The sequence below is a fragment of the Engystomops pustulosus genome, chromosome 5 (assembly GCF_040894005.1).
Source record: "Engystomops pustulosus chromosome 5, aEngPut4.maternal, whole genome shotgun sequence".
NCBI classification, from domain to species: Eukaryota; Metazoa; Chordata; class Amphibia; order Anura; family Leptodactylidae; genus Engystomops; species Engystomops pustulosus.
In genome coordinates this window covers 211763993-211789332 of record NC_092415.1, presented here as the reverse complement: position 1 = coordinate 211789332, position 25340 = coordinate 211763993, and the positions used below count along the sequence as shown (strand labels likewise).

Genomic DNA, 25340 nt, shown 5'->3' with positions numbered 1-25340 from the left:
AGGCTCTGGCCATACATTGGAGGCTCTGGCTATACACTGGAGGCTCTGGCCATACATTGGAGGCTCTGGCCATACATTGGAGGCTCTGGCTATACACTGGAGGCTCTGGCCATACACTGGAGGCTCTGGCCATACATTGGAGGCTCTGGCCACACACTGGAGGCTCTGGCCATACATTGGAAGGTCTGGCTAAACACTGGAGGCTCTGTCCATACATTGGAGGCTCTGGCTATACACCGGAGGCTCTGGCTATACACTGGGGGCTCTGGCTATACACTGGAGGCTCTGGCAATACATTGGAGGCTCTGGCTATACACTGGAGGTTCTGGCCATACACTGGAGGTTCTGGCCATACACTGGAGGTTCTGGCCATACATTGGAGGCTCTAGCCATACACTGGAAGCTCTGGCCATACATTTGAGGCACTGGCTATACACTGGAGGCTCTGGCCATACATTGAAGGCTCTGACCATACATTGGAGGCTCTGGCCATACATTGGAGGCTCTGGCTATACAGTTATTAGTCTAGTATAATAACTGACACCAGTCAGTACTCAGTCTAGTATAATCACTACCACCAGTCAGTCCTCAGTCTAGTATAATAACCGACACCAGTCAGTCCTCAGTCTAGTGTAATCACTGCCACCAGTCAGTCCTCAGTCTAGTATAATCACTGCCACCAGTCAGTCCTCAGTCTAGTATAATCACTGCCACCAGTCAGTCCTCAGTCTAGTTTAATCACTGCCACCAGTCAGTCCTCAGTCTAATATAATCACTGCCACCAGTCAGTCCTCAGTCTAGCATAATCCCTACCACCAGTCAGTACTCAGTCTAGTATAATCACTACCACCAGTCAGTCCTCAGTCTAGTATAATCACTGACACCAGTCAGTCCTCAGTCTAGTATAATCACTATCACCAGTCAGTCCTCAGTCTAGTATAATAAATGACACCAGTCAGTCCTCAGTCTAGTATAATCACTACCACCAGTCAGTCCTCAGTCTAGTATAATCACTGCCACCAGTCACTCCTCAATCTAGTATAATAACTGACACCAGTCAGTACTCAGTCTAGTATAATCACTACCACCAGTCAGTCCTCAGTCTAGTATAATCACTACCACCAGTCAGTCCTCAGTCTAGTATAATAACTGCCACCAGTCAGTCCTCAGTCTAGTATAATCACTGCCACCAGTCAGTCCTTAGTCTATTATAATCACTCCCACCAGTCAGTACTCAGTCTAGTATAATCACTGCCACCAGTCAGTCCTCAGTCTAGTATAATAACTGTTACCAGTCAGTCCTAAGTCTAGTATAATCACTGCCACCAGTCAGTCCTCAGTCTAGTATAATCACCACCACCAGTCAGTCCTCAGTCTAGTATAATCACGTCCACCAGTCAGTCCTCAGTCTAGTATAATAACTGACACCAGTCAGTCCTCAGTCTAGTATAATCACTGCCACCAGTCAGTCCTCAGTCTAGTATAATAACCAACACCAGTCAGTCCTCAGTCTAGTATAATCACTGCCACCAGTCAGTCCTCAGTCTAGTGTAATCACTGCCACCTGTCAGTCCTCAGTCTAGTATAATCACTGCCACCAGTCAGTCATCAGTCTAGTATAATCACTGCCACCAGTCAGTCCTCAGTCTAGTATAATCACTGATACCAGTCAGTCCTCAGTCTAGTATAATCACTGATACCAGTCAGTCCTCAGTCTAGTATAATCACTGCCACCAGTCAGTCCTTAGTCTAGTATAATCACTGCCACCAGTCAGTCCTCAGTCTAGTATAATCATTGCCACCAGTCAGTCCTCGGTCTAGTATAATCACTGCCACCAGTCAGTCCTCAGTCTAGTATAATCTCTACCACCAGTCAGTACTCAGTCTAGTATAATCACTACCACCAGTCAGTCCTCAGTCTAGCATAATCACTACCACCAGTCAGTCCTCAGTCTAGTATAATAACTGACACCAGTCAGTACTCAGTCTAGTATAATCAGTACCACCAGTCAGTCCTCAGTCTAGTATAATCACTGCCACCAGTCAGTCCTCAGTCTAGTATAATCACTACCACCAGTCAGTCCTCAGTATAGTATAATAACTGACACCAGTCAGTACTCAGTCTAGTATAATCATTGCCACCAGTCAGTCCTCAGTCTAATATAATCACTGCCACCAGTCAGTCCTCAGTCTAGAATAATCCCTACCACCAGTCAGTACTCAGTCTAGTATAATCACTACCACCAGTCAGTCCTCAGTCTAGTATAATCACTACCACCAGTCAGTCCTCAGTCTAGTATAATAACTGCCACCAGTCAGTCCTCAGTCTAGTATAATCACTGCCACCAGTCAGTCCTTAGTCTATTATAATCACTCCCACCAGTCAGTACTCAGTCTAGTATAATCACTGCCACCAGTCAGTCCTCAGTCTAGTATAATAACTGTTACCAGTCAGTCCTAAGTCTAGTATAATCACTGCCACCAGTCAGTCCTCAGTCTAGTATAATCACCACCACCAGTCAGTCCTCAGTCTAGTATAATCACGTCCACCAGTTAGTCCTCAGTCTAGTATAATAACTGACACCAGTCAGTCCTCAGTCTAGTATAATCACTGCCACCAGTCAGTCCTCAGTCTAGTATAATAACCAACACCAGTCAGTCCTCAGTCTAGTATAATCACTGCCACCAGTCAGTCCTCAGTCTAGTGTAATCACTGCCACCTGTCAGTCCTCAGTCTAGTATAATCACTGCCACCAGTCAGTCATCAGTCTAGTATAATCACTGCCACCAGTCAGTCCTCAGTCTAGTATAATCACTGATACCAGTCAGTCCTCAGTCTAGTATAATCACTGATACCAGTCAGTCCTCAGTCTAGTATAATCACTGCCACCAGTCAGTCCTTAGTCTAGTATAATCACTGCCACCAGTCAGTCCTCAGTCTAGTATAATCATTGCCACCAGTCAGTCCTCGGTCTAGTATAATCACTGCCACCAGTCAGTCCTCAGTCTAGTATAATCTCTACCACCAGTCAGTACTCAGTCTAGTATAATCACTACCACCAGTCAGTCCTCAGTCTAGCATAATCACTACCACCAGTCAGTCCTCAGTCTAGTATAATAACTGACACCAGTCAGTACTCAGTCTAGTATAATCAGTACCACCAGTCAGTCCTCAGTCTAGTATAATCACTGCCACCAGTCAGTCCTCAGTCTAGTATAATCACTACCACCAGTCAGTCCTCAGTATAGTATAATAACTGACACCAGTCAGTACTCAGTCTAGTATAATCATTGCCACCAGTCAGTCCTCAGTCTAATATAATCACTGCCACCAGTCAGTCCTCAGTCTAGAATAATCCCTACCACCAGTCAGTACTCAGTCTAGTATAATCACTACCACCAGTCAGTCCTCAGTCTAGTATAATAACTGACACCAGTCAGTCCTCAGTCTAGTATAGTCACTACCACCAGTCAGTCCTCAGTCTAGTATAATAAATGACACCAGTCAGTACTCAGTCTAGTATAATCACTACCACCAGTCAGTCCTCAGTCTAGTATAATCACTGCCACCAGTCACTCCTCAGTCTAGTGTAATCACTGCCACCAATCAGTCCTCAGTCTAGTATAATCACTGCCACCAGTCAGTCCTCAGTCTAGTATAATCAGTACCACCAGTCAGTCCTCAGTCTAGTATAATCACTACCACCATTCAGTCCTCAGTCTAGTATAATAACTGCCACCAGTCAGTCCTCAGTCTAGTATAATCACTGCCACCAGTCAGTCCTTAGTCTATTATAATCACTCCCACCAGTCAGTACTCAGTCTAGTATAATCACTACCACCAGTCAGTCCTCAGTCTAGTGTAATCACTATAACCAGTCAGTCCTCAGTCTAGTATAATCACTGCCACCAGTCAGTACTCAGTCTAGTATAATCACTGCCACCAGTCATTCCTCAGTCTAGTGTAATCACTGCCACCAGTCAGTCCTCAGTCTAGTATAATCACTACCACCAGTCAGTCCTCAGTCTAGTATAATTACTGCCACCAGTCATTCCTCAGTCTAGTGTAATCACTGCCGCCAGTCAGTCCTCAGTCTAGTATAAATCACTGCCAACAGTCAGTCTTCAGTCTAGTATAATCACTGCCACCAGTCAGTACTCAGTCTAGTATAATCACTGCCACCAGTCAGTCCTCAGTCTAGTATAATCACTGCCACCAGTCAGTACTCAGTCTAGTATAATCACTGCCACCAGTCAGTCCTCAGTCTAGTATAATCACTGCCACCAGTCAGTCCTCAGTCTAGTATAATCACTGCCACCAGTCAGTCCTCAGTCTAGTATAATCACTGCCACCAGTCAGTCCTCAGTCTAGTATAAGCACTGCCACCAGTCAGTCCTCAGTCTAGTATAATCACTGCCACCAGTCAGTCCTCAGTCTAGTATAATCACTGCCACCAGTCAGTCCTCAGTCTAGTATAAGCACTGCTATCATACAATATAAAGCGATAGAAAGCATCAGTAAGTTTCGCATAATCTTCTATCTCTCAAGGAAAGGGTCCAAGTAACTAGTAGCTTCTGGCTGCAGGGATCCCCAAAATGTAACTCCAAACACAAAGGTAGCAGGACCCCCACGAGTAGTGAAGAATGTTGGTTTATTTAATCACCTGGCACACGGCAGCGTCTCCACATCTCTGTCTGACAAGCGCTGCCTCCTTTGTAGATGTAGAAGATCCAAGATCTCCAATCAGTCCGGGCAAAGTAGAAGAGCAAAGAATGCTCAGGCCGGCTCCATGGACAGGGCGGGTCCACCACAGGCGCTGCCCCTCCAGCAGCATGTACTGAGACCCTCAGACACAGAGCCCCCAGCTCAGGGAGGACACAGCAGCCGTCACCTCCAGGGTTGGGGAGTATTTCATGGCAGATTTTGATGGGGAATTTTGTAACCACTCTGCACGGCTGCTGCGGCACCTCTTTGGTAAATCAAGTATGTGAGATGTTAACTGTAGATGGTCCTCAGACTAGCATATAATGAGATGCAGGAGCGGCAGAGACCCGGTCACATCAGAGTGGGAGGTTTCCTTCTTCTTAGGCTCCTCCTCCCCCGTTCTTCTCTTTTTTCCTTCTTATCTGACTTTTGCTCCATGTGGCTTGAAAAATTGTAACTTCTATGTAACTGTATAGAGAAGAGAGGGAGAGACAGATGGAGGTAATAGGAAGCTTCTATCTCACCCCAAGTGCTTTATCCCCACCAGTACTGATAAGTAATTCTATGTTATGTCCTATATGATCCTGCTGATGACTGTGAGTGATAGAGACACAGGCACAGGAGAGAGACTGGTGGGGATAATAGGAAGCTTCTATCTCACCCCTAGTGCTTTATTCCCATCAGTACAGGTCAGTACTTCTCTATAATGTCCTATATGATCCTGCTGATGACTGTGAGTGATAGAGACACAGGCACAGGAGAGAGACTGGTGGAGATAATAGGAAGCTTCTATCTCACCCCTAGTGCTTTATTCCTACCAGTATAGGTCAGTACTTCTCTATAATGTGCTATATGATCCGGCTGATGACTGTGAGTGATAGAGTAGAGACACAGGCAGAGGAGAGAGACTGGTGGAGATAATAGGAAGCTTCTATCTCACCCCTAGTGCTTTATTCCCACCAGTACTGATAAGTAATTCTCTATAAAGTCCTAAATGTTCCTGCTGTTCCTTATATGTGTAGGGGAGGAGAGACACAAGTCCATACAGAGGCTGTTGGAGATAATGGAAAGTTACTATCGTTCCCAACGTGTTTTATTCCTACCAGTATAGGTCTTTTCTATAATGTCCTATATGTTCCTGCTGATGCTTCTGAGTGATAGATGAGATACATGGGTACAGACAGAGGCTGCTGGAGATAATAGGACGTTTCTATCTCACCCCTAGTGCTTTATTCCCATCAGTACATATCAGTACTTCTCTATAATGTCCTATATGATCCTGCTGATGCTTCTGAGTGATAGATGAGATACATGGGTACAGACAGAGGCTGCTGGAGATAAGAGGAAGTTTCTATCTCACCCCTAGTGCTTTATTCCCATTAGTACATATCAGTACTTCTCTATAATGTCCTATATGATCCCTCTGATGACTATGAGTGATAGAGTAGAGACACAGGCACAGACAGAGGCTGCTGGAGATAATAGGAAGGCTCTATCTCACCCCAAGTGCTTTATTACCATCAGTACAGGTCAGTACTTCTCTATAATGTCCTATATGATCCTGCTGATGACTGTGAGTGATAGAGGAAAGACACAGGCAGAGGAGAGAGACTGGTGGAGATAATAGGAAGCTTCTATCTCACCCCTAGTGCTTTATTCCCATCAGTACAGGTCAGGACTTCTCTATAATGTCCTATATGATCCTGCTGATGACTGTGAGTGATAGAGGAGAGACACAGGCACAGGAGAGAGACTGGTGGGGATAATAGGAAGCTTCTATCTCACCCCTAGTGCTTTATTCCCACCAGTACTGATAAGTAATTCTCTGTAAAGTCCTAAATATTCCTGCTGTTCCTTATATGTGTAGGGGAGGAGAGACACAAGTCCATACAGAGGCTGTTGGAGATTATGGAAAGTTACTATCGTTCCCAACGTGTTTTATTCCTACCAGTATAGGTCTTTTCTATAATGTCCTATATGTTCCTGCTGATGCTTCTGAGTGATAGATGAGATACATGGGTACAGACAGAGGCTGCTGGAGATAATAGGACGTTTCTATCTCACCCCAAGTGCTTTATTCCCATCAGTACATATCAGTACTTCTCTATAAGGTCCTATATGTTCCTGCTGATGCTTCTGAGTGATAGATGAGATACATGGGTACAGACAGAGGCTGCTGGAGATAAGAGGAAGTTTCTATCTCACCCATAGTGCTTTATTCCCATCAGTACATATCGGTACTTCTCTATAATGTCCTATATGATCCGGCTGATGCTTCTGGGTGATAGAGGAGAGACACAGGCACAGAGGCTGCTGGAGATAATAAGAAGCTTCTATCTCACCCCTAGTGCTTTATTCCCATCAGTACATATCAGTACTTCTCTATAAGGTCCTATATGTTCCTGCTGATGCTTCTGAGTGATAGATGAGATACATGGGTACAGACAGAGGCTGCTGGAGATAAGAGGAAGTTTCTATCTCACCCATAGTGCTTTATTCCCATCAGTACATATCAGTACTTCTCTATAATGTCCTATATGATCCGGCTGATGCTTCTGGGTGATAGAGGAGAGACACAGGCACAGAGGCTGCTGGAGATAATAAGAAGCTTCTATCTCACCCCTAGTGCTTTATTCCCATTAGTACATATCAGTACTTCTCTATAATGTCCTATATGATCCGGCTGATGCTTCTGGGTGATAGAGGAGAGACACAGGCACAGAGGCTGCTGGAGATAATAAGAAGCTTCTATCTCACCCCTAGTGCTTTATTCCCATCAGTATATATCAGTACTTCTCTATAATGTCCTATATGTTCCTGCTGATGCTTCTGAGTGATAGAGGAAAGACACAGTCACAGACACAGAGGCTGCTGGAGATAATAGGAAGTTTCTATCTCACCCCTAGTGCTTTATTCCCATCAGTACATATCAGTACTTCTCTATAATGTCCTATATGATCCGGCTGATGACTGTGAGTGATAGAGGAGAGACACAGGCACAGACACAGAGGCTGCTGGAGATAATAAGAAGCTTCTATCTCACCCCTAGTGCTTTATTCCCATCAGTACATATCAGTACTTCTCTATAATGTCCTATATGTTCCTGTTGATGCTTCTGAGTGATAGAGGAGAGACACAGGCACAGAGGCTGCTGGAGATAATAAGAAGCTTCTATCTCACCCCTAGTGCTTTATTCCCATCAGTATAGGTCAGTACTTCTCTATAATGTCCTATATGTTCCTGCTGATGCTTCTGAGTGATAGAGGAGAGACACAGGCACAGACACAGAGGCTGCTGGAGATAATAAGAAGCTTCTATCTCACCCCTAGTGCTTTATTCCCATCAGTATATATCAGTACTTCTCTATAATGTCCTATATGATCCGGCTGATGACTGTGAGTGATAGAGGAGAGACACAGGCACAGACACAGAGGCTGCTGGAGATAATAAGAAGCTTCTATCTCACCCCTAGTGCTTTATTCCCATCAGTATATATCAGTACTTCTCTATAATGTCCTATATGATCCGGCTGATGACTGTGAGTGATAGAGGAGAGACACAGGCACAGACACAGAGGCTGCTGGAGATAATAAGAAGCTTCTATCTCACCCCTAGTGCTTTATTCCCATCAGTACATATCAGTACTTCTCTATAATGTCCTATATGTTCCTGCTGATGCTTCTGAGTGATAGAGGAGAGACACAGGCACAGAGGCTGCTGGAGATAATAAGAAGCTTCTATCTCACCCCTAGTGCTTTATTCCCATCAGTACATATCAGTACTTCTCTATAATGTCCTATATGTTCCTGCTGATGCTTCTGAGTGATAGAGGAGAGACACAGGCACAGACACAGAGGCTGCTGGAGATAATAGGAAGCTTCTATCTCACCCCTAGTGCTTTATTCCCATCAGTATATATCAGTACTTCTCTATAATGTCCTATATGTTCCTGCTGATGCTTCTGAGTGATAGAGGAGAGACACAGGCACAGAGGCTGCTGGAGATAATAAGAAGCTTCTATCTCACCCCTAGTGCTTTATTCCCATCAGTACATATCAGTACTTCTCTATAATGTCCTATATGTTCCTGCTGATGCTTCTGAGTGATAGAGGAGAGACACAGGCACAGACACAGAGGCTGCTGGAGATAATAGGAAGCTTCTATCTCACCCCTAGTGCTTTATTCCCATCAGTATATATCAGTACTTCTCTATAATGTCCTATATGTTCCTGCTGATGCTTCTGAGTGATAGAGGAGAGACACAGGCACAGAGGCTGCTGGAGATAATAAGAAGCTTCTATCTCACCCCTAGTGCTTTATTCCCATCAGTACAGGTCAGTACTTCTCTATAATGTCCTATATGTTCCTGCTGATGCTTCTGAGTGATAGAGGAGAGACACAGGCACAGACACAGAGGCTGCTGGAGATAATAAGATGTTGCCATATTGTGCAGAAATAGTCGCAGCAGTTATGACGACAGAAAATAAAAACTACAAACAGGAGATTTGCTTGTAATTGCAGGATCGGGACGCGTGGCTCTTGTAAGGACTGTAATAAGGAATATATAGGATACTGCAATTTTTGGTGACACCTGAGGGGAAATGGCGGATGTGCCCCTGGTGGTCCTCTCCATCCTCTTTAGGTATCAGATATTTTGGGTCTAAATGTTGTTATTTCATCACTTTCTCACGTGACATTGTCTGTTGTATCTTGATATCTATTAAAGTCCTATGTATCTAATCCTATCAGGTGTGATACAGTCTTGGTGCAGATGTCGTGTATCCGCAGTCCTCTCATCCTCTTCTCGTCTTATATTTCACTAATGTCCTGCAGTGAATGTGACACCTCCGGTCCCCCGCACCCGATCCCCCCCAGGGGCCCCCATTCTCTGCTCACATCAATAATGATGCTTCAGGAAAAGCAATTATCATGAGATAATTATCCCAGAGGCTTAACCCCTTCCTAGCCATGGCAGACATCTGCCCCACCAGTCCCCGTCCCCTCAATGTCATTGACCCTTGTCTTGTGTGTTGCAGGAGTACACGAGTAACGGGAAGTGCTACACATTCAACTCCGGGAAGGAGGGATATGAACTGCTCTACACACTAAAGGGGGGGACAGGGAACGGACTGGAGCTGATGCTGGACATACAGCAGGATGAGTACATCCCTGTATTTGAGGATACAGGTAGGTCACATCCAGTGCAGTGATAAAAGACCATTATGTGTGGTGGAAGGTAAGTACATGACAATGACAGCGACCGTGCACCCGTGGTGGGTCCTAGTGGTATCTGTAGGTGACCAGAAGAGGTCATGACATTGACATTGTGTCCTTAGGGCACCAAGAGAACAGATGACGATGACCTTGGATCTTTAGGGCACCAAAAGTATAAGAAAAGGGTAAAGCAGCACAGTGTGGGTTCCGGCTTCAAGGGTTCCGACTCCCGGGGATCCAATATTCAAAACAAGGAAGCAGCACGAAAACAGGGATTTATTTCACCAGTGGAAAATACAAGGTTTCAGCGACTCAATGTAGCCATTCTCAAGTACCATAAGAGGTCACCAAAGGAACAGATGACGATGACTACGGATCTGAAGGGTCCCGTAACATCACAGGACAATTACTTTGGATTTGTTGCAGAATATGAGACGATTTGTTGATCATTTTGAAACTGTGAGCGATATCAGAAAACCCAAAGGAAACCAAGCGCCTCACATGACCTTGTACTAGACCATGGTAGGACTCCATTATAGGGGCCAAGCAGAAGACAAGACGAGAACCTTGTATCTGTAGGAAGATACGATGAGGAACCAATAGATGACATAAAGCCTTGTATCCGGCAGGAGAGGCCAATCTCACAGCCAATGAGGGACCATGACGGACACTGACTGTGCCCAGGATTCAGTTGTAGACCTTCTGATAATGTAACCGTAACATCAGGAGGACGTGAGAGGATCTGATAATATAACCGTAACATCAGGAGGACGTGAGAGGATCTGATAATATAACCGTAACATCAGGAGGACGTGAGAGGATCTGATAATATAACCGTAACATCAGGAGGACGTGAGAGGATCTGATAATATAACCGTAACATCAGGAGGATCTGATAATATAACCGTTACATCAGGAGGACGTGAGAGGATCTGATTATATAACCGTTACATCAGGAGGATCTGATAATATAACCGTAACATCAGGAGGACGTGAGAGGATCTGATAATATAACCGTAACATCAGGAGGACGTGAGAGGATCTGATAATATAACCGTAACATCAGGAGGACGTGAGAGGATCTGATAATATAACCGTTACATCAGGAGGACGTGAGAGGATCTGATAATATAACCGTAACATCAGGAGGACGTGAGAGGATCTGATAATATAACCGTAACATCAGGAGGACGTGAGAGGATCTGATAATATAACCGTTACATCAGGAGGACGTGAGAGGATCTGATAATATAACCGTAACATCAGGAGGACGTGAGAGGATCTGATAATATAACCGTAACATCAGGAGGACGTGAGAGGATCTGATTATATAACCGTAACATCAGGAGGACGTGAGAGGATCTGATAATATAACCGTAACATCAGGAGGATCTGATAATATAACCGTAACATCAGGAGGACGTGAGAGGATCTGATAATATAACCGTTACATCAGGAGGACGTGAGAGGATCTGATAATATAACCGTTACATCAGGAGGACGTGAGAGGATCTGATAATATAACCGTTACATCAGGAGGACATGAGAGGATCTGATAATATAACCGTAACATCAGGAGGACGTGAGAGGATCTGATAATATAACCGTAACATCAGGAGGACGTGAGAGGATCTGATTATATAACCGTAACATCAGGAGGACGTGAGAGGATCTGATAATATAACCGTAACATCAGGAGGATCTGATAATATAACCGTAACATCAGGAGGATCTGATAATATAACCGTAACATCAGGAGGATCTGATAATATAACCGTTACATCAGGAGGACGTGAGAGGATCTGATTATATAACCGTAACATCAGGAGGACGTGAGAGGATCTGATAATATAACCGTAACATCAGGAGGATCTGATAATATAACCGTAACATCAGGAGGATCTGATAATATAACCGTAACATCAGGAGGATCTGATAATATAACCGTAACATCAGGAGGACGTGAGAGGATCTGATTATATAACCGTAACATCAGGAGGACGTGAGAGGATCTGATAATATAACCGTAACATCAGGAGGACGTGAGAGGATCTGATAATATAACCGTAACATCAGGAGGACGTGAGAGGATCTGATAATATAACCGTAACATCAGGAGGACATGAGAGGATCTGATAATATAACCGTAACATCAGGAGGATCTGATAATATAACCGTAACATCAGGAGGACGTGAGAGGATCTGATAATATAACCGTAACATCAGGAGGACGTGAGAGGATCTGATAATGTAACCGTAACATCAGGAGGATCTGATAATATAACCGTAACATCAGGAGGACGTGAGAGGATCTGATAATATAACTGTAACATCAGGAGGACATGAGAGGATCTGATAATATAACCGTAACATCAGGAGGATCTGATTATTGACTCATTCATAAATCTTTGTTGAAAATTTCTTTTCCTTCTGTCCAGATGAAACTCTGCTAGAAGCCGGAGTGAAGGTTCAAATCCACAGTCAGGATGAGCCCCCCTACATCGGTCAGCTGGGGTTTGGTGTTGCTCCAGGGTTTCAGACCTTCGTGTCGTGTCAGCAGCAGCGAGTATCCTTTTCCATCAGTGTAACAACCACCTTGTGCTAGACAAGGATTATACCCAATCTGAAGAGCTCCTCTAGTCCAGAGCCACCAAGGACATCGCGATTTCTTCTCTGTTCTTCTCAGGTTCCAACATTGCGAGGTCCTGATGACCGTGTGTCTCTGAGGAGACCCAAAGAATCAAATTTCCTTACAAGTAATCTCCCATCACATAAAATATAATATTCAATTTCTACAGAAAGAAAAAATCCCATCCTACCAAGTATGGCCTGTCCATAAGGACCATATCCAGGACATCTCCGGACTAGAGGACCTGGTTGTTAGTAGATCCCGTAGTCTGGTGGTTTTCCTGTAATGTGGGTTCTGTCTGGATGAGTTTGGTCCCGTCTACATCTTCTAAACCTATTAGCCCCTAACATGAGCCCCCTCAGCTGAAGTACCTGCCCCCCCCATGGGGTGACTGCAAGGATACGCCCTTCACATCTCCCTACTTTAAGAACTACAGCATCTCTGCCTGTCGCATCGACTGTGAGACGCTCCTTATCCTGAAAGAGTGCAAGTGCCGCTTAGTCTACATGCCAGGTGAGGACAACGTGGTCATGGTGAAGTCTGGAGATATCACTCGTCTCTAGGAGCAAAATTACAATAGTATAAAATAGTCAAACCCTTCGGCCTTCACAGTGCGGCACAGTTACTCACCCGGTCCTGTCGCGTTCCAGTGGCGCGTTCTCCGATGCTGATTCGGGTCCGGGATTCACTAAGGTCGTGTGCCGATGTCCACCAGGTGTCGCTGCTGCGCCGAGCTCCGCCGGAGTTCACCTTCTTCTCCTCGGTGCATGTAAGTGCTGATCTTGTGACACTTTTTTTTTTTTTAAATACCGCGGTTTTTCTGAATCCGTCGGGTTTTCCGACGACCACGGCCCCTGATTTCTGTTGCATGCAAGCTGGCGGCGATGCGTCACAATCCGATTGCATGCACCAAAAACCCGGGGCAATTCAAGGACAAACGGCACAAAACGGTAATATTTGGGAAACCCAGCGATTCAGCCCCTTAGTAAATGAGCCCCAGTGTGTCCTGTCCATGCTCCCAACTAGTTCTGGAATTTGTGGTGGTCGGAGATCGCAGACATTTTGCCAGTGATGTTGCTCTGAGTATCAGCCATAACCAGTGGATGTAGTCCAGTGTCACCAGGTAGTGGCTTCATGTATGTGCACCCCCACATACGTGACACTAATGATCAGATATGGGATCCTGTAGAAGGGGTCATGTGGTGTCCCATGGCGGTCCCACTATCACTCTGGCTGCACATGGACGTAGCAGATGGTTCCAGATACTATTATCCCTCTGAAAGACATTTTCTACTCAGTCACATCTCAAGTCATTGGGGGAAGAATCCAGAACTTCTGTACATTCTGACGACTACTCTTTTCCTCATTCTTCCTGATCTGCACCAGGTTTTTCATCTCGCTCAGATGATGGTCATTAATAATAATCATTTGTATTTCTATATCGACATCATATTCTGTAGCCTCACAAATCATTACAAAGTACAAACAAAAGGAGTGAGGGCCGTGATCACAGAATATCACACTGCAATGTATAACTGCTGCAGCATACTTGTCAGAATATTACACTGCAATGTATAACTGCAGCAGCATACTTGTCAGAATATCACACTGCAATGTATAACTGCAGCAGCATACTTGTCAGAATATTACACTGCAATGTATAACTGCAGCAGCATACTTGTCAGAATATTACACTGCAATGTATAACTGCAGCAGCATACTTGTCAGAATATTATACTACAATAAATAACTGCAGCAGCACACTTGTCAGAATATTATACTGCAATGTATAACTGCTGCAGCATACTTGTCAGAATATTACACTGCAATGTATAACTGCAGCAGCATACTTGTCAGAATATTATACTGCAATGTATAACTGCAGCAGCATACTTGTCAGAATATTATACTGCAATGTATAACTGCAGCAACATACTTGTCAGAATATTATACTGCAATGTATAACTGCAGCAGCATACTTGTTAGAATATTATACTGCAATGTATAACTGCAGCAGCATACTTGTCAGAATATTATACTGCAATGTATAACTGCAGCAGCATACTTGTCAGAATATTATACTGCAATGTATAACTGCAGCAGCATACTTGTTAGAATATTATACTGCAATGTATAACTGCAGCAGCATACTTGTCAGAATATTACACTGCAATGTATAACTGCAGCAGCACTTGTCAGAATATTATACTGCAACGTATAACAGCAGCAGCATACTTATCAGAATATTATACTGCAATGTATAACAGCAGCAGCATACTTATCAGAATATTAAACTGCAATGTATAACTGCAGCAGCATACTTGTTAGAATATTATACTGCAATGTATAACTGCAGCAGCATACTTGTCAAAATATTATACTGCAATGTATAACTGCAGCGGCATACTTGTCAGAATATTATACTGCAATGTATAACTGCAGCAGCATACTTGTCAGAATATTATACTGCAATGTATAACTGCAGCAGCATACTTGTCAGAATATTATACTGCAATGTATAACTGCAGCAGTATACTTGTCAGAATATTACAATGTAATGTATAACTGCAGCAGCATACTTGTCAGAATATTATACTGCAATGTATACCTGCAGCAGCATACTTGTCAGAATATCATACTGCAATGTATAACTGCAGCAGCATACTTGTCAGAATATTACACTTCAATGTATAACTGCAGCATAGTTGTCAGAATATTACACTTCAATGTATAACTGCAGCAGCATACTTGTCAGAATATTATACTGCAATGTATAACTGCAGCAGCATACTTGTCAGAATATTATACTGCAATGTTTTACTGCAGCAGCATACTTGTCAGAATATTATACTGCAATGTATAACTGCAGCAGCACACTTGTCAGAATATTATACTGCAATGTATAACTGCAGCAGCATACTTGTCAGAATATTATACTACAATGTATAACTGCAACAGCATACTTGTCAGAATATTATACTGCAATGTATAACTGCAGCAGCACTTGTCAGAATATTATACTGCAATGTTTTACTGCAGCAGCATACTTGTCAGAATATCATACTGCAATGTATAACTGCAGTAGCATACTTGTCAGAATATTATACTGCAATGTATAACTGCAGTCTCATACTTGTCAGAATATTACACTGCAATGTATAACTGCATCATACTTGTCAGAATATTATACTGCAATGTATAACTGCAGTCTTATACTTGTCAGAATATTATACTGCAATGTATAACTGCAGCGGCATACTTGTCAGAATATTATACTGCAATGTTTTACTGCAGCAGCATACTTGTCAGAATATTATACTGCAATGTATAACTGCAGCAGCATACTTGTCAGAATATTACACTGCAATGTTTTACTGCAGCAGCATACTTGTCAGAATATTATACTGCAATGTATAACTGCAGCAGCATACTTGTCAGAATATCATACTGCAATGTATAGCTGCAGTAGCATGCTTGTCAGAATATCATACTGCAATGTATAACTGCAGCAGCATACTTGTCAGAATATTATACTGCAATGTTTTACTGCAGCAGCATACTTGTCAGAATATTATACTGCAATGTATAACTGCAGCAGCACACTTGTCAGAATATTATACTGCAATGTATAACTGCAGCAGCATACTTGTCAGAATATTATACTACAATGTATAACTGCAACAGCATACTTGTCAGAATATTATACTGCAATGTATAACTGCAGCAGCACTTGTCAGAATATTATACTGCAATGTTTTACTGCAGCAGCATACTTGTCAGAATATCATACTGCAATGTATAACTGCAGTAGCATACTTGTCAGAATATTATACTGCAATGTATAACTGCAGTCTCATACTTGTCAGAATATTACACTGCAATGTATAACTGCATCATACTTGTCAGAATATTATACTGCAATGTATAACTGCAGTCTCATACTTGTCAGAATATTATACTGCAATGTTAAACTGCAGCGGCATACTTGTCAGAATATTATACTGCAATGTTTTACTGCAGCAGCATACTTGTCAGAATATTATACTGCAATGTATAACTGCAGCAGCATACTTGTCAGAATATTACACTGCAATGTTTTACTGCAGCAGCATACTTGTCAGAATATTATACTGCAATGTATAACTGCAGCAGCATACTTGTCAGAATATCATACTGCAATGTATAGCTGCAGTAGCATGCTTGTCAGAATATCATACTGCAATGTATAACTGCAGCAGCATACTTGTCAGAATATTATACTGCAATGTATAACTGCAGCAGAATACTTGTCAGAATATTATACTGCAATGTATAACTGCAGTAGCATACTTGTCAGAATATTATACTGCAATGAATAACTGCATCATACTTGTCAGAATATTATACTGCAATGAATAACTGCATCATACTTGTCAGAATATTATACTGCAATGTATAACTGCAGTCTCATACTTGTCAGAATATTATACTGCAATGTATAACTGCAGCATACTTGTCAGAATATTATACTTCAATGTATAACTGCAGCAGCATACTTGTCAGAATATTACACTGCAATGTGTTAACTGCAGCATACTTGTCAAAATATCATACTGCAATGTATAACTGTAGTCTCATACTTGTCAGATTATACTGCAATGTATAACTGCAGCAGCATACTTGTCAGAATATTACACTGCAATGTATAACTGCAGCAACATACTTGTCAGAATATTATACTGCAATGTATAACTGCAGCAGCATACTTGTCAGAATATTATACTACAATAAATAACTGCAGCATACTTGTCAGAATATCATACTGCAATGTATAACTGCAGCAGCATACTTGTCAGAATATTATACTACAATGTATAACTGCAGCAGCATACTTGTCAGAATATTATACTGCAATGTATAACTGCAGCAGCATACTTGTCAGAATATTATACTACAATAAATAACTGCAGCATACTTGTCAGAATATCATACTGCAATGTATAACTGCAGCAGCATACTTGTCAGAATATTATACTGCAATGTATAACTGCAGCAGCATACTTGTCAGAATATTATACTACAATAAATAACTGCAGCATACTTGTCAGAATATCATACTGCAATGTATAACTGCAGCAGCATACTTGTCAGAATATTATACTACAATGTATAACTGCAGCAGCATACTTGTCAGAATATTATACTGCAATGTATAACTGCAGCAGCACTTGTCAGAATATTATACTGCAATGTTTTACTGCAGCAGCATACTTGTCAGAATATCATACTGCAATGTATAACTGCAGTAGCATACTTGTCAGAATATTATACTGCAATGTATAACTGCAGTCTCATACTTGTCAGAATATTATACTGCAATGTATAACTGCATCATACTTGTCAGAATATTATACTGCAATGTATAACTGCAGTCTCATACTTGTCAGAATATTATACTGCAATGTTTTACTGCAGCAGCATACTTGTCAGAATATTATACTGCAATGTATAACTGCAGCAGCATACTTGTCAGAATATTACACTGCAATGTTTTACTGCAGCAGCATACTTGTCAGAATATTATACTGCAATGTATAACTGCAGCAGCATACTTGTCAGAATATCATACTGCAATGTATAGCTGCAGTAGCATGCTTGTCAGAATATCATACTGCAATGTATAACTGCAGCAGCATACTTGTCAGAATATTATACTGCAATGTATAACTGCAGTAGCATACTTGTCAGAATATTATACTGCAATGTATAACTGCTGTCTCATACTTGTCAGAATATTACACTGCAATGTATAACTGCAGCATACTTGTCAGAAAATTATACTGCAATGTATAACTGCAGTCTCATACTTGTCAGAATATTATACTGCAATGTATAACTGCAGCATACTTGTCAGAATATTATACTTCAATGTATAACTGCAGCAGCATACTTGTCAGAATATTACACTGCAATGTGTTAACTGCAGCATACTTGTCAAAATATCATACTGCAATGTATAACTGTAGTCTCATACTTGTCAGATTATACTGCAATGTATAACTGCAGCAGCATACTTGTCAGAATATTACACTGCAATGTATAACTGCAGCAAGCTTGTCAAAATATCATACTGCAATGTATAACTGCAGCAGTACACTTGTCAGAATATTACACTGCAATGTATAACTGCAGCAACATACTTGTCAGAATATTATACTGCAATGTATAACTGCAGCAGCATACTTGTCAGAATATTATACTACAATAAATAACTGCAGCATACTTGTCAGAATATCATACTGCAATGTATAACTGCAGCAGCATACTTGTCAGAATATTATACTGCAATGTATAACTGCTGCATACTTGTCAGAATATTATACTGCAATGTATATCTGCTGCAGCATACTTGTCAGAATATCATACTGCAATGTATAACTGCAGCAGCATACTTGTCAGAATATTAAACTGCAATGTATAACTGCTGCAGCATACTTGTCAGAATATCATACTGCAATGTATAACTGCAGCAGCATACTTGTTAGAATATTATACTGCAATGTATAACTGCTGCAGCATACTTGTCAGAATATCATACTGCAATGTATAACTGCAGCAGCATACTTGTTAGAATATTATACTGCAATGTATAACTGCAGCCTCATACTTGTCAGAATATTATACTACAATGTATAACTGCAGCATACTTGTCACAATATCATACTGAAATGTATAACTGCAGCAGCATACTTGTCAGAATATCATACCGCAATGTATAACTGCAGCAGCATACTTGTCAGAATATTATGCTGGAATGTATAACTGCAGCATACTTCTCAGAATATTATACTGCAATGTATAACTGCAGCAGCATACTTCTCAGAATATTATACCGCAATGTATAACTGCAGCAACATACTTGTCAGAATATTATACTGCAATGTATAACTGCTGCATACTTGTCAGAATATTATACTGCAATGTATATCTGCTGCAGCATACTTGTCAGAATATCATACTGCAATGTATAACTGCAGCAGCATACTTGTCAGAATATTAAACTGCAATGTATAACTGCAGCATACTTGTCAGAATATTATACTGCAATGTATAACTGCTGCAGCATACTTGTCAGAATATCATACTGCAATGTATAACTGCAGCAGCATACTTGTTAGAATATTATACTGCAGTGTATAACTGCAGCCTCATACTTGTCAGAATATTATACTACAATGTATAACTGCAGCATACTTGTCAGAATATCATACTGAAATGTATAACTGCAGCAGCATACTTGTCAGAATATCATACTGCAATGTATAACTGCAGCAGCATACTTGTCAGAATATTACACTGCAATGTATAACTGCAGCAACATACTTGTCAGAATATTATACTGCAATGTATAACTGCAGCAGCATACTTGTCAGAATATTATACTACAATAAATAACTGCAGCATACTTGTCAGAATATCATACTGCAATGTATAACTGCAGCAGCATACTTGTCAGAATATTATACTACAATGTATAACTGCAGCAGCATACTTGTCAGAATATTATACTGCAATGTATAACTGCAGCAGCATACTTGTCAGAATATTATACTACAATAAATAACTGCAGCATACTTGTCAGAATATCATACTGCAATGTATAACTGCAGCAGCATACTTGTCAGAATATTATACTGCAATGTATAACTGCAGCAGCATACTTGTCAGAATATTATACTACAATAAATAACTGCAGCATACTTGTCAGAATATCATACTGCAATGTATAACTGCAGCAGCATACTTGTCAGAATATTATACTACAATGTATAACTGCAGCAGCATACTTGTCAGAATATTATACTGCAATGTATAACTGCAGCAGCACTTGTCAGAATATTATACTGCAATGTTTTACTGCAGCAGCATACTTGTCAGAATATCATACTGCAATGTATAACTGCAGTAGCATACTTGTCAGAATATTATACTGCAATGTATAACTGCAGTCTCATACTTGTCAGAATATTACACTGCAATGTATAACTGCATCATACTTGTCAGAATATTATACTGCAATGTATAACTGCAGTCTTATACTTGTCAGAATATTATACTGCAATGTATAACTGCAGCGGCATACTTGTCAGAATATTATACTGCAATGTTTTACTGCAGCAGCATACTTGTCAGAATATTATACTGCAATGTATAACTGCAGCAGCATACTTGTCAGAATATTACACTGCAATGTTTTACTGCAGCAGCATACTTGTCAGAATATTATACTGCAATGTATAACTGCAGCAGCATACTTGTCAGAATATCATACTGCAATGTATAGCTGCAGTAGCATGCTTGTCAGAATATCATACTGCAATGTATAACTGCAGCAGCATACTTGTCAGAATATTATACTGCAATGTTTTACTGCAGCAGCATACTGGTCAGAATATTATACTGCAATGTATAACTGCAGCAGCACACTTGTCAGAATATTATACTGCAATGTATAACTGCAGCAGCATACTTGTCAGAATATTATACTACAATGTATAACTGCAACAGCATACTTGTCAGAATATTATACTGCAATGTATAACTGCAGCAGCACTTGTCAGAATATTATACTGCAATGTTTTACTGCAGCAGCATACTTGTCAGAATATCATACTGCAATGTATAACTGCAGTAGCATACTTGTCAGAATATTATACTGCAATGTATAACTGCAGTCTCATACTTGTCAGAATATTACACTGCAATGTATAACTGCATCATACTTGTCAGAATATTATACTGCAATGTATAACTGCAGTCTCATACTTGTCAGAATATTATACTGCAATGTATAACTGCAGCGGCATACTTGTCAGAATATTATACTGCAATGTTTTACTGCAGCAGCATACTTGTCAGAATATTATACTGCAATGTATAACTGCAGCAGCATACTTGTCAGAATATTACACTGCAATGTTTTACTGCAGCAGCATACTTGTCAGAATATTATACTGCAATGTATAACTGCAGCAGCATACTTGTCAGAATATCATACTGCAATGTATAGCTGCAGTAGCATGCTTGTCAGAATATCATACTGCAATGTATAACTGCAGCAGCATACTTGTCAGAATATTATACTGCAATGTATAACTGCAGCAGAATACTTGTCAGAATATTATACTGCAATGTATAACTGCAGTAGCATACTTGTCAGAATATTATACTGCAATGAATAACTGCATCATACTTGTCAGAATATTATACTGCAATGAATAACTGTCTCATACTTGTCAGAATATTACACTGCAATGAATAACTGCATCATACTTGTCAGAATATTATACTGCAATGTATAACTGCAGTCTCATACTTGTCAGAATATTATACTGCAATGTATAACTGCAGCATACTTGTCAGAATATTATACTTCAATGTATAACTGCAGCAGCATACTTGTCAGAATATTACACTGCAATGTGTTAACTGCAGCATACTTGTCAAAATATCATACTGCAATGTATAACTGTAGTCTCATACTTGTCAGATTATACTGCAATGTATAACTGCAGCAGCATACTTGTCAGAATATTACACTGCAATGTATAACTGCAGCAACATACTTGTCAGAATATTATACTGCAATGTATAACTGCAGCAGCATACTTGTCAGAATATTATACTACAATAAATAACTGCAGCATACTTGTCAGAATATCATACTGCAATGTATAACTGCAGCAGCATACTTGTCAGAATATTATACTACAATGTATAACTGCAGCAGCATACTTGTCAGAATATTATACTGCAATGTATAACTGCAGCAGCATACTTGTCAGAATATTATACTACAATAAATAACTGCAGCATACTTGTCAGAATATCATACTGCAATGTATAACTGCAGCAGCATACTTGTCAGAATATTATACTGCAATGTATAACTGCAGCAGCATACTTGTCAGAATATTATACTACAATAAATAACTGCAGCATACTTGTCAGAATATTATACTGCAATGTATAACTGCAGCAGCACTTGTCAGAATATTATACTGCAATGTTTTACTGCAGCAGCATACTTGTCAGAATATCATACTGCAATGTATAACTGCAGTAGCATACTTGTCAGAATATTATACTGCAATGTATAACTGCATCATACTTGTCAGAATATTATACTGCAATGTATAACTGCATCATACTTGTCAGAATATTATACTGCAATGTATAACTGCAGTCTCATACTTGTCAGAATATTATACTGCAATGTATAACTGCAGCGGCATACTTGTCAGAATATTATACTGCAATGTTTTACTGCAGCAGCATACTTGTCAGAATATTATACTGCAATGTATAACTGCAGCAGCATACTTGTCAGAATATTACACTGCAATGTTTTACTGCAGCAGCATACTTGTCAGAATATTATACTGCAATGTATAACTGCAGCAGCATACTTGTCAGAATATCATACTGCAATGTATAGCTGCAGTAGCATGCTTGTCAGAATATCATACTGCAATGTATAACTGCAGCAGCATACTTGTCAGAATATTATACTGCAATGTATAACTGCAGTAGCATACTTGTCAGAATATTATACTGCAATGTATAACTGCTGTCTCATACTTGTCAGAATATTACACTGCAATGTATAACTGCAGCATACTTGTCAGAAAATTATACTGCAATGTATAACTGCAGTCTCATACTTGTCAGAATATTATACTGCAATGTATAACTGCAGCATACTTGTCAGAATATTATACTTCAATGTATAACTGCAGCAGCATACTTGTCAGAATATTACACTGCAATGTGTTAACTGCAGCATACTTGTCAAAATATCATACTGCAATGTATAACTGTAGTCTCATACTTGTCAGATTATACTGCAATGTATAACTGCAGCAGCATACTTGTCAGAATATTACACTGCAATGTATAACTGCAGCAAGCTTGTCAAAATATCATACTGCAATGTATAACTGCAGCAGTACACTTGTCAGAATATTACACTGCAATGTATAACTGCAGCAACATACTTGTCAGAATATTATACTGCAATGTATAACTGCAGCAGCATACTTGTCAGAATATTATACTACAATAAATAACTGCAGCATACTTGTCAGAATATCATACTGCAATGTATAACTGCAGCAGCATACTTGTCAGAATATTATACTGCAATGTATAACTGCTGCATACTTGTCAGAATATTATACTGCAATGTATATCTGCTGCAGCATACTTGTCAGAATATCATACTGCAATGTATAACTGCAGCAGCATACTTGTCAGAATATTAAACTGCAATGTATAACTGCTGCAGCATACTTGTCAGAATATCATACTGCAATGTATAACTGCAGCAGCATACTTGTTAGAATATTATACTGCAATGTATAACTGCTGCAGCATACTTGTCAGAATATCATACTGCAATGTATAACTGCAGCAGCATACTTGTTAGAATATTATACTGCAATGTATAACTGCAGCCTCATACTTGTCAGAATATTATACTACAATGTATAACTGCAGCATACTTGTCACAATATCATACTGAAATGTATAACTGCAGCAGCATACTTGTCAGAATATCATACCGCAATGTATAACTGCAGCAGCATACTTGTCAGAATATTATGCTGGAATGTATAACTGCAGCATACTTCTCAGAATATTATACTGCAATGTATAACTGCAGCAGCATACTTCTCAGAATATTATACCGCAATGTATAACTGCAGCAACATACTTGTCAGAATATTATACTGCAATGTATAACTGCTGCATACTTGTCAGAATATTATACTGCAATGTATATCTGCTGCAGCATACTTGTCAGAATATCATACTGCAATGTATAACTGCAGCAGAATACTTGTCAGAATATTAAACTGCAATGTATAACTGCAGCATACTTGTCAGAATATTATACTGCAATGTATAACTGCTGCAGCATACTTGTCAGAATATCATACTGCAATGTATAACTGCAGCAGCATACTTGTTAGAATATTATACTGCAGTGTATAACTGCAGCCTCATACTTGTCAGAATATTATACTACAATGTATAACTGCAGCATACTTGTCAGAATATCATACTGAAATGTATAACTGCAGCAGCATACTTGTCAGAATATCATACTGCAATGTATAACTGCAGCAGCATACTTGTCAGAATATTACACTGCAATGTATAACTGCAGCAACATACTTGTCAGAATATTATACTGCAATGTATAACTGCAGCAGCATACTTGTCAGAATATTATACTACAATAAATAACTGCAGCATACTTGTCAGAATATCATACTGCAATGTATAACTGCAGCAGCATACTTGTCAGAATATTATACTACAATGTATAACTGCAGCAGCATACTTGTCAGAATATTATACTGCAATGTATAACTGCAGCAGCATACTTGTCAGAATATTATACTACAATAAATAACTGCAGCATACTTGTCAGAATATCATACTGCAATGTATAACTGCAGCAGCATACTTGTCAGAATATTATACTGCAATGTATAACTGCAGCAGCATACTTGTCAGAATATTATACTACAATAAATAACTGCAGCATACTTGTCAGAATATCATACTGCAATGTATAACTGCAGCAGCATACTTGTCAGAATATTATACTACAATGTATAACTGCAGCAGCATACTTGTCAGAATATTATACTGCAATGTATAACTGCAGCAGCACTTGTCAGAATATTATACTGCAATGTTTTACTGCAGCAGCATACTTGTCAGAATATCATACTGCAATGT

At 40.2% G+C, this 25340-nt stretch overlaps 1 protein-coding gene across 2 annotated transcripts in view; it reads left to right on the top strand.

The window, feature by feature from the left end:
* LOC140133881 (acid-sensing ion channel 1C-like) overlaps positions 1-25340 on the top strand; it is a 129966-nt gene that overhangs the window by 25968 nt on the left and 78658 nt on the right. For both annotated transcript variants that reach the window (XM_072154549.1, XM_072154548.1), the window contains exons 2-4: positions 9742-9892; positions 12358-12485; positions 12911-13061. In XM_072154549.1, coding sequence (XP_072010650.1) covers positions 9742-9892; positions 12358-12485; positions 12911-13061 — 430 coding nt within the window. The remainder of the gene's footprint in view (positions 1-9741; positions 9893-12357; positions 12486-12910; positions 13062-25340) is intronic.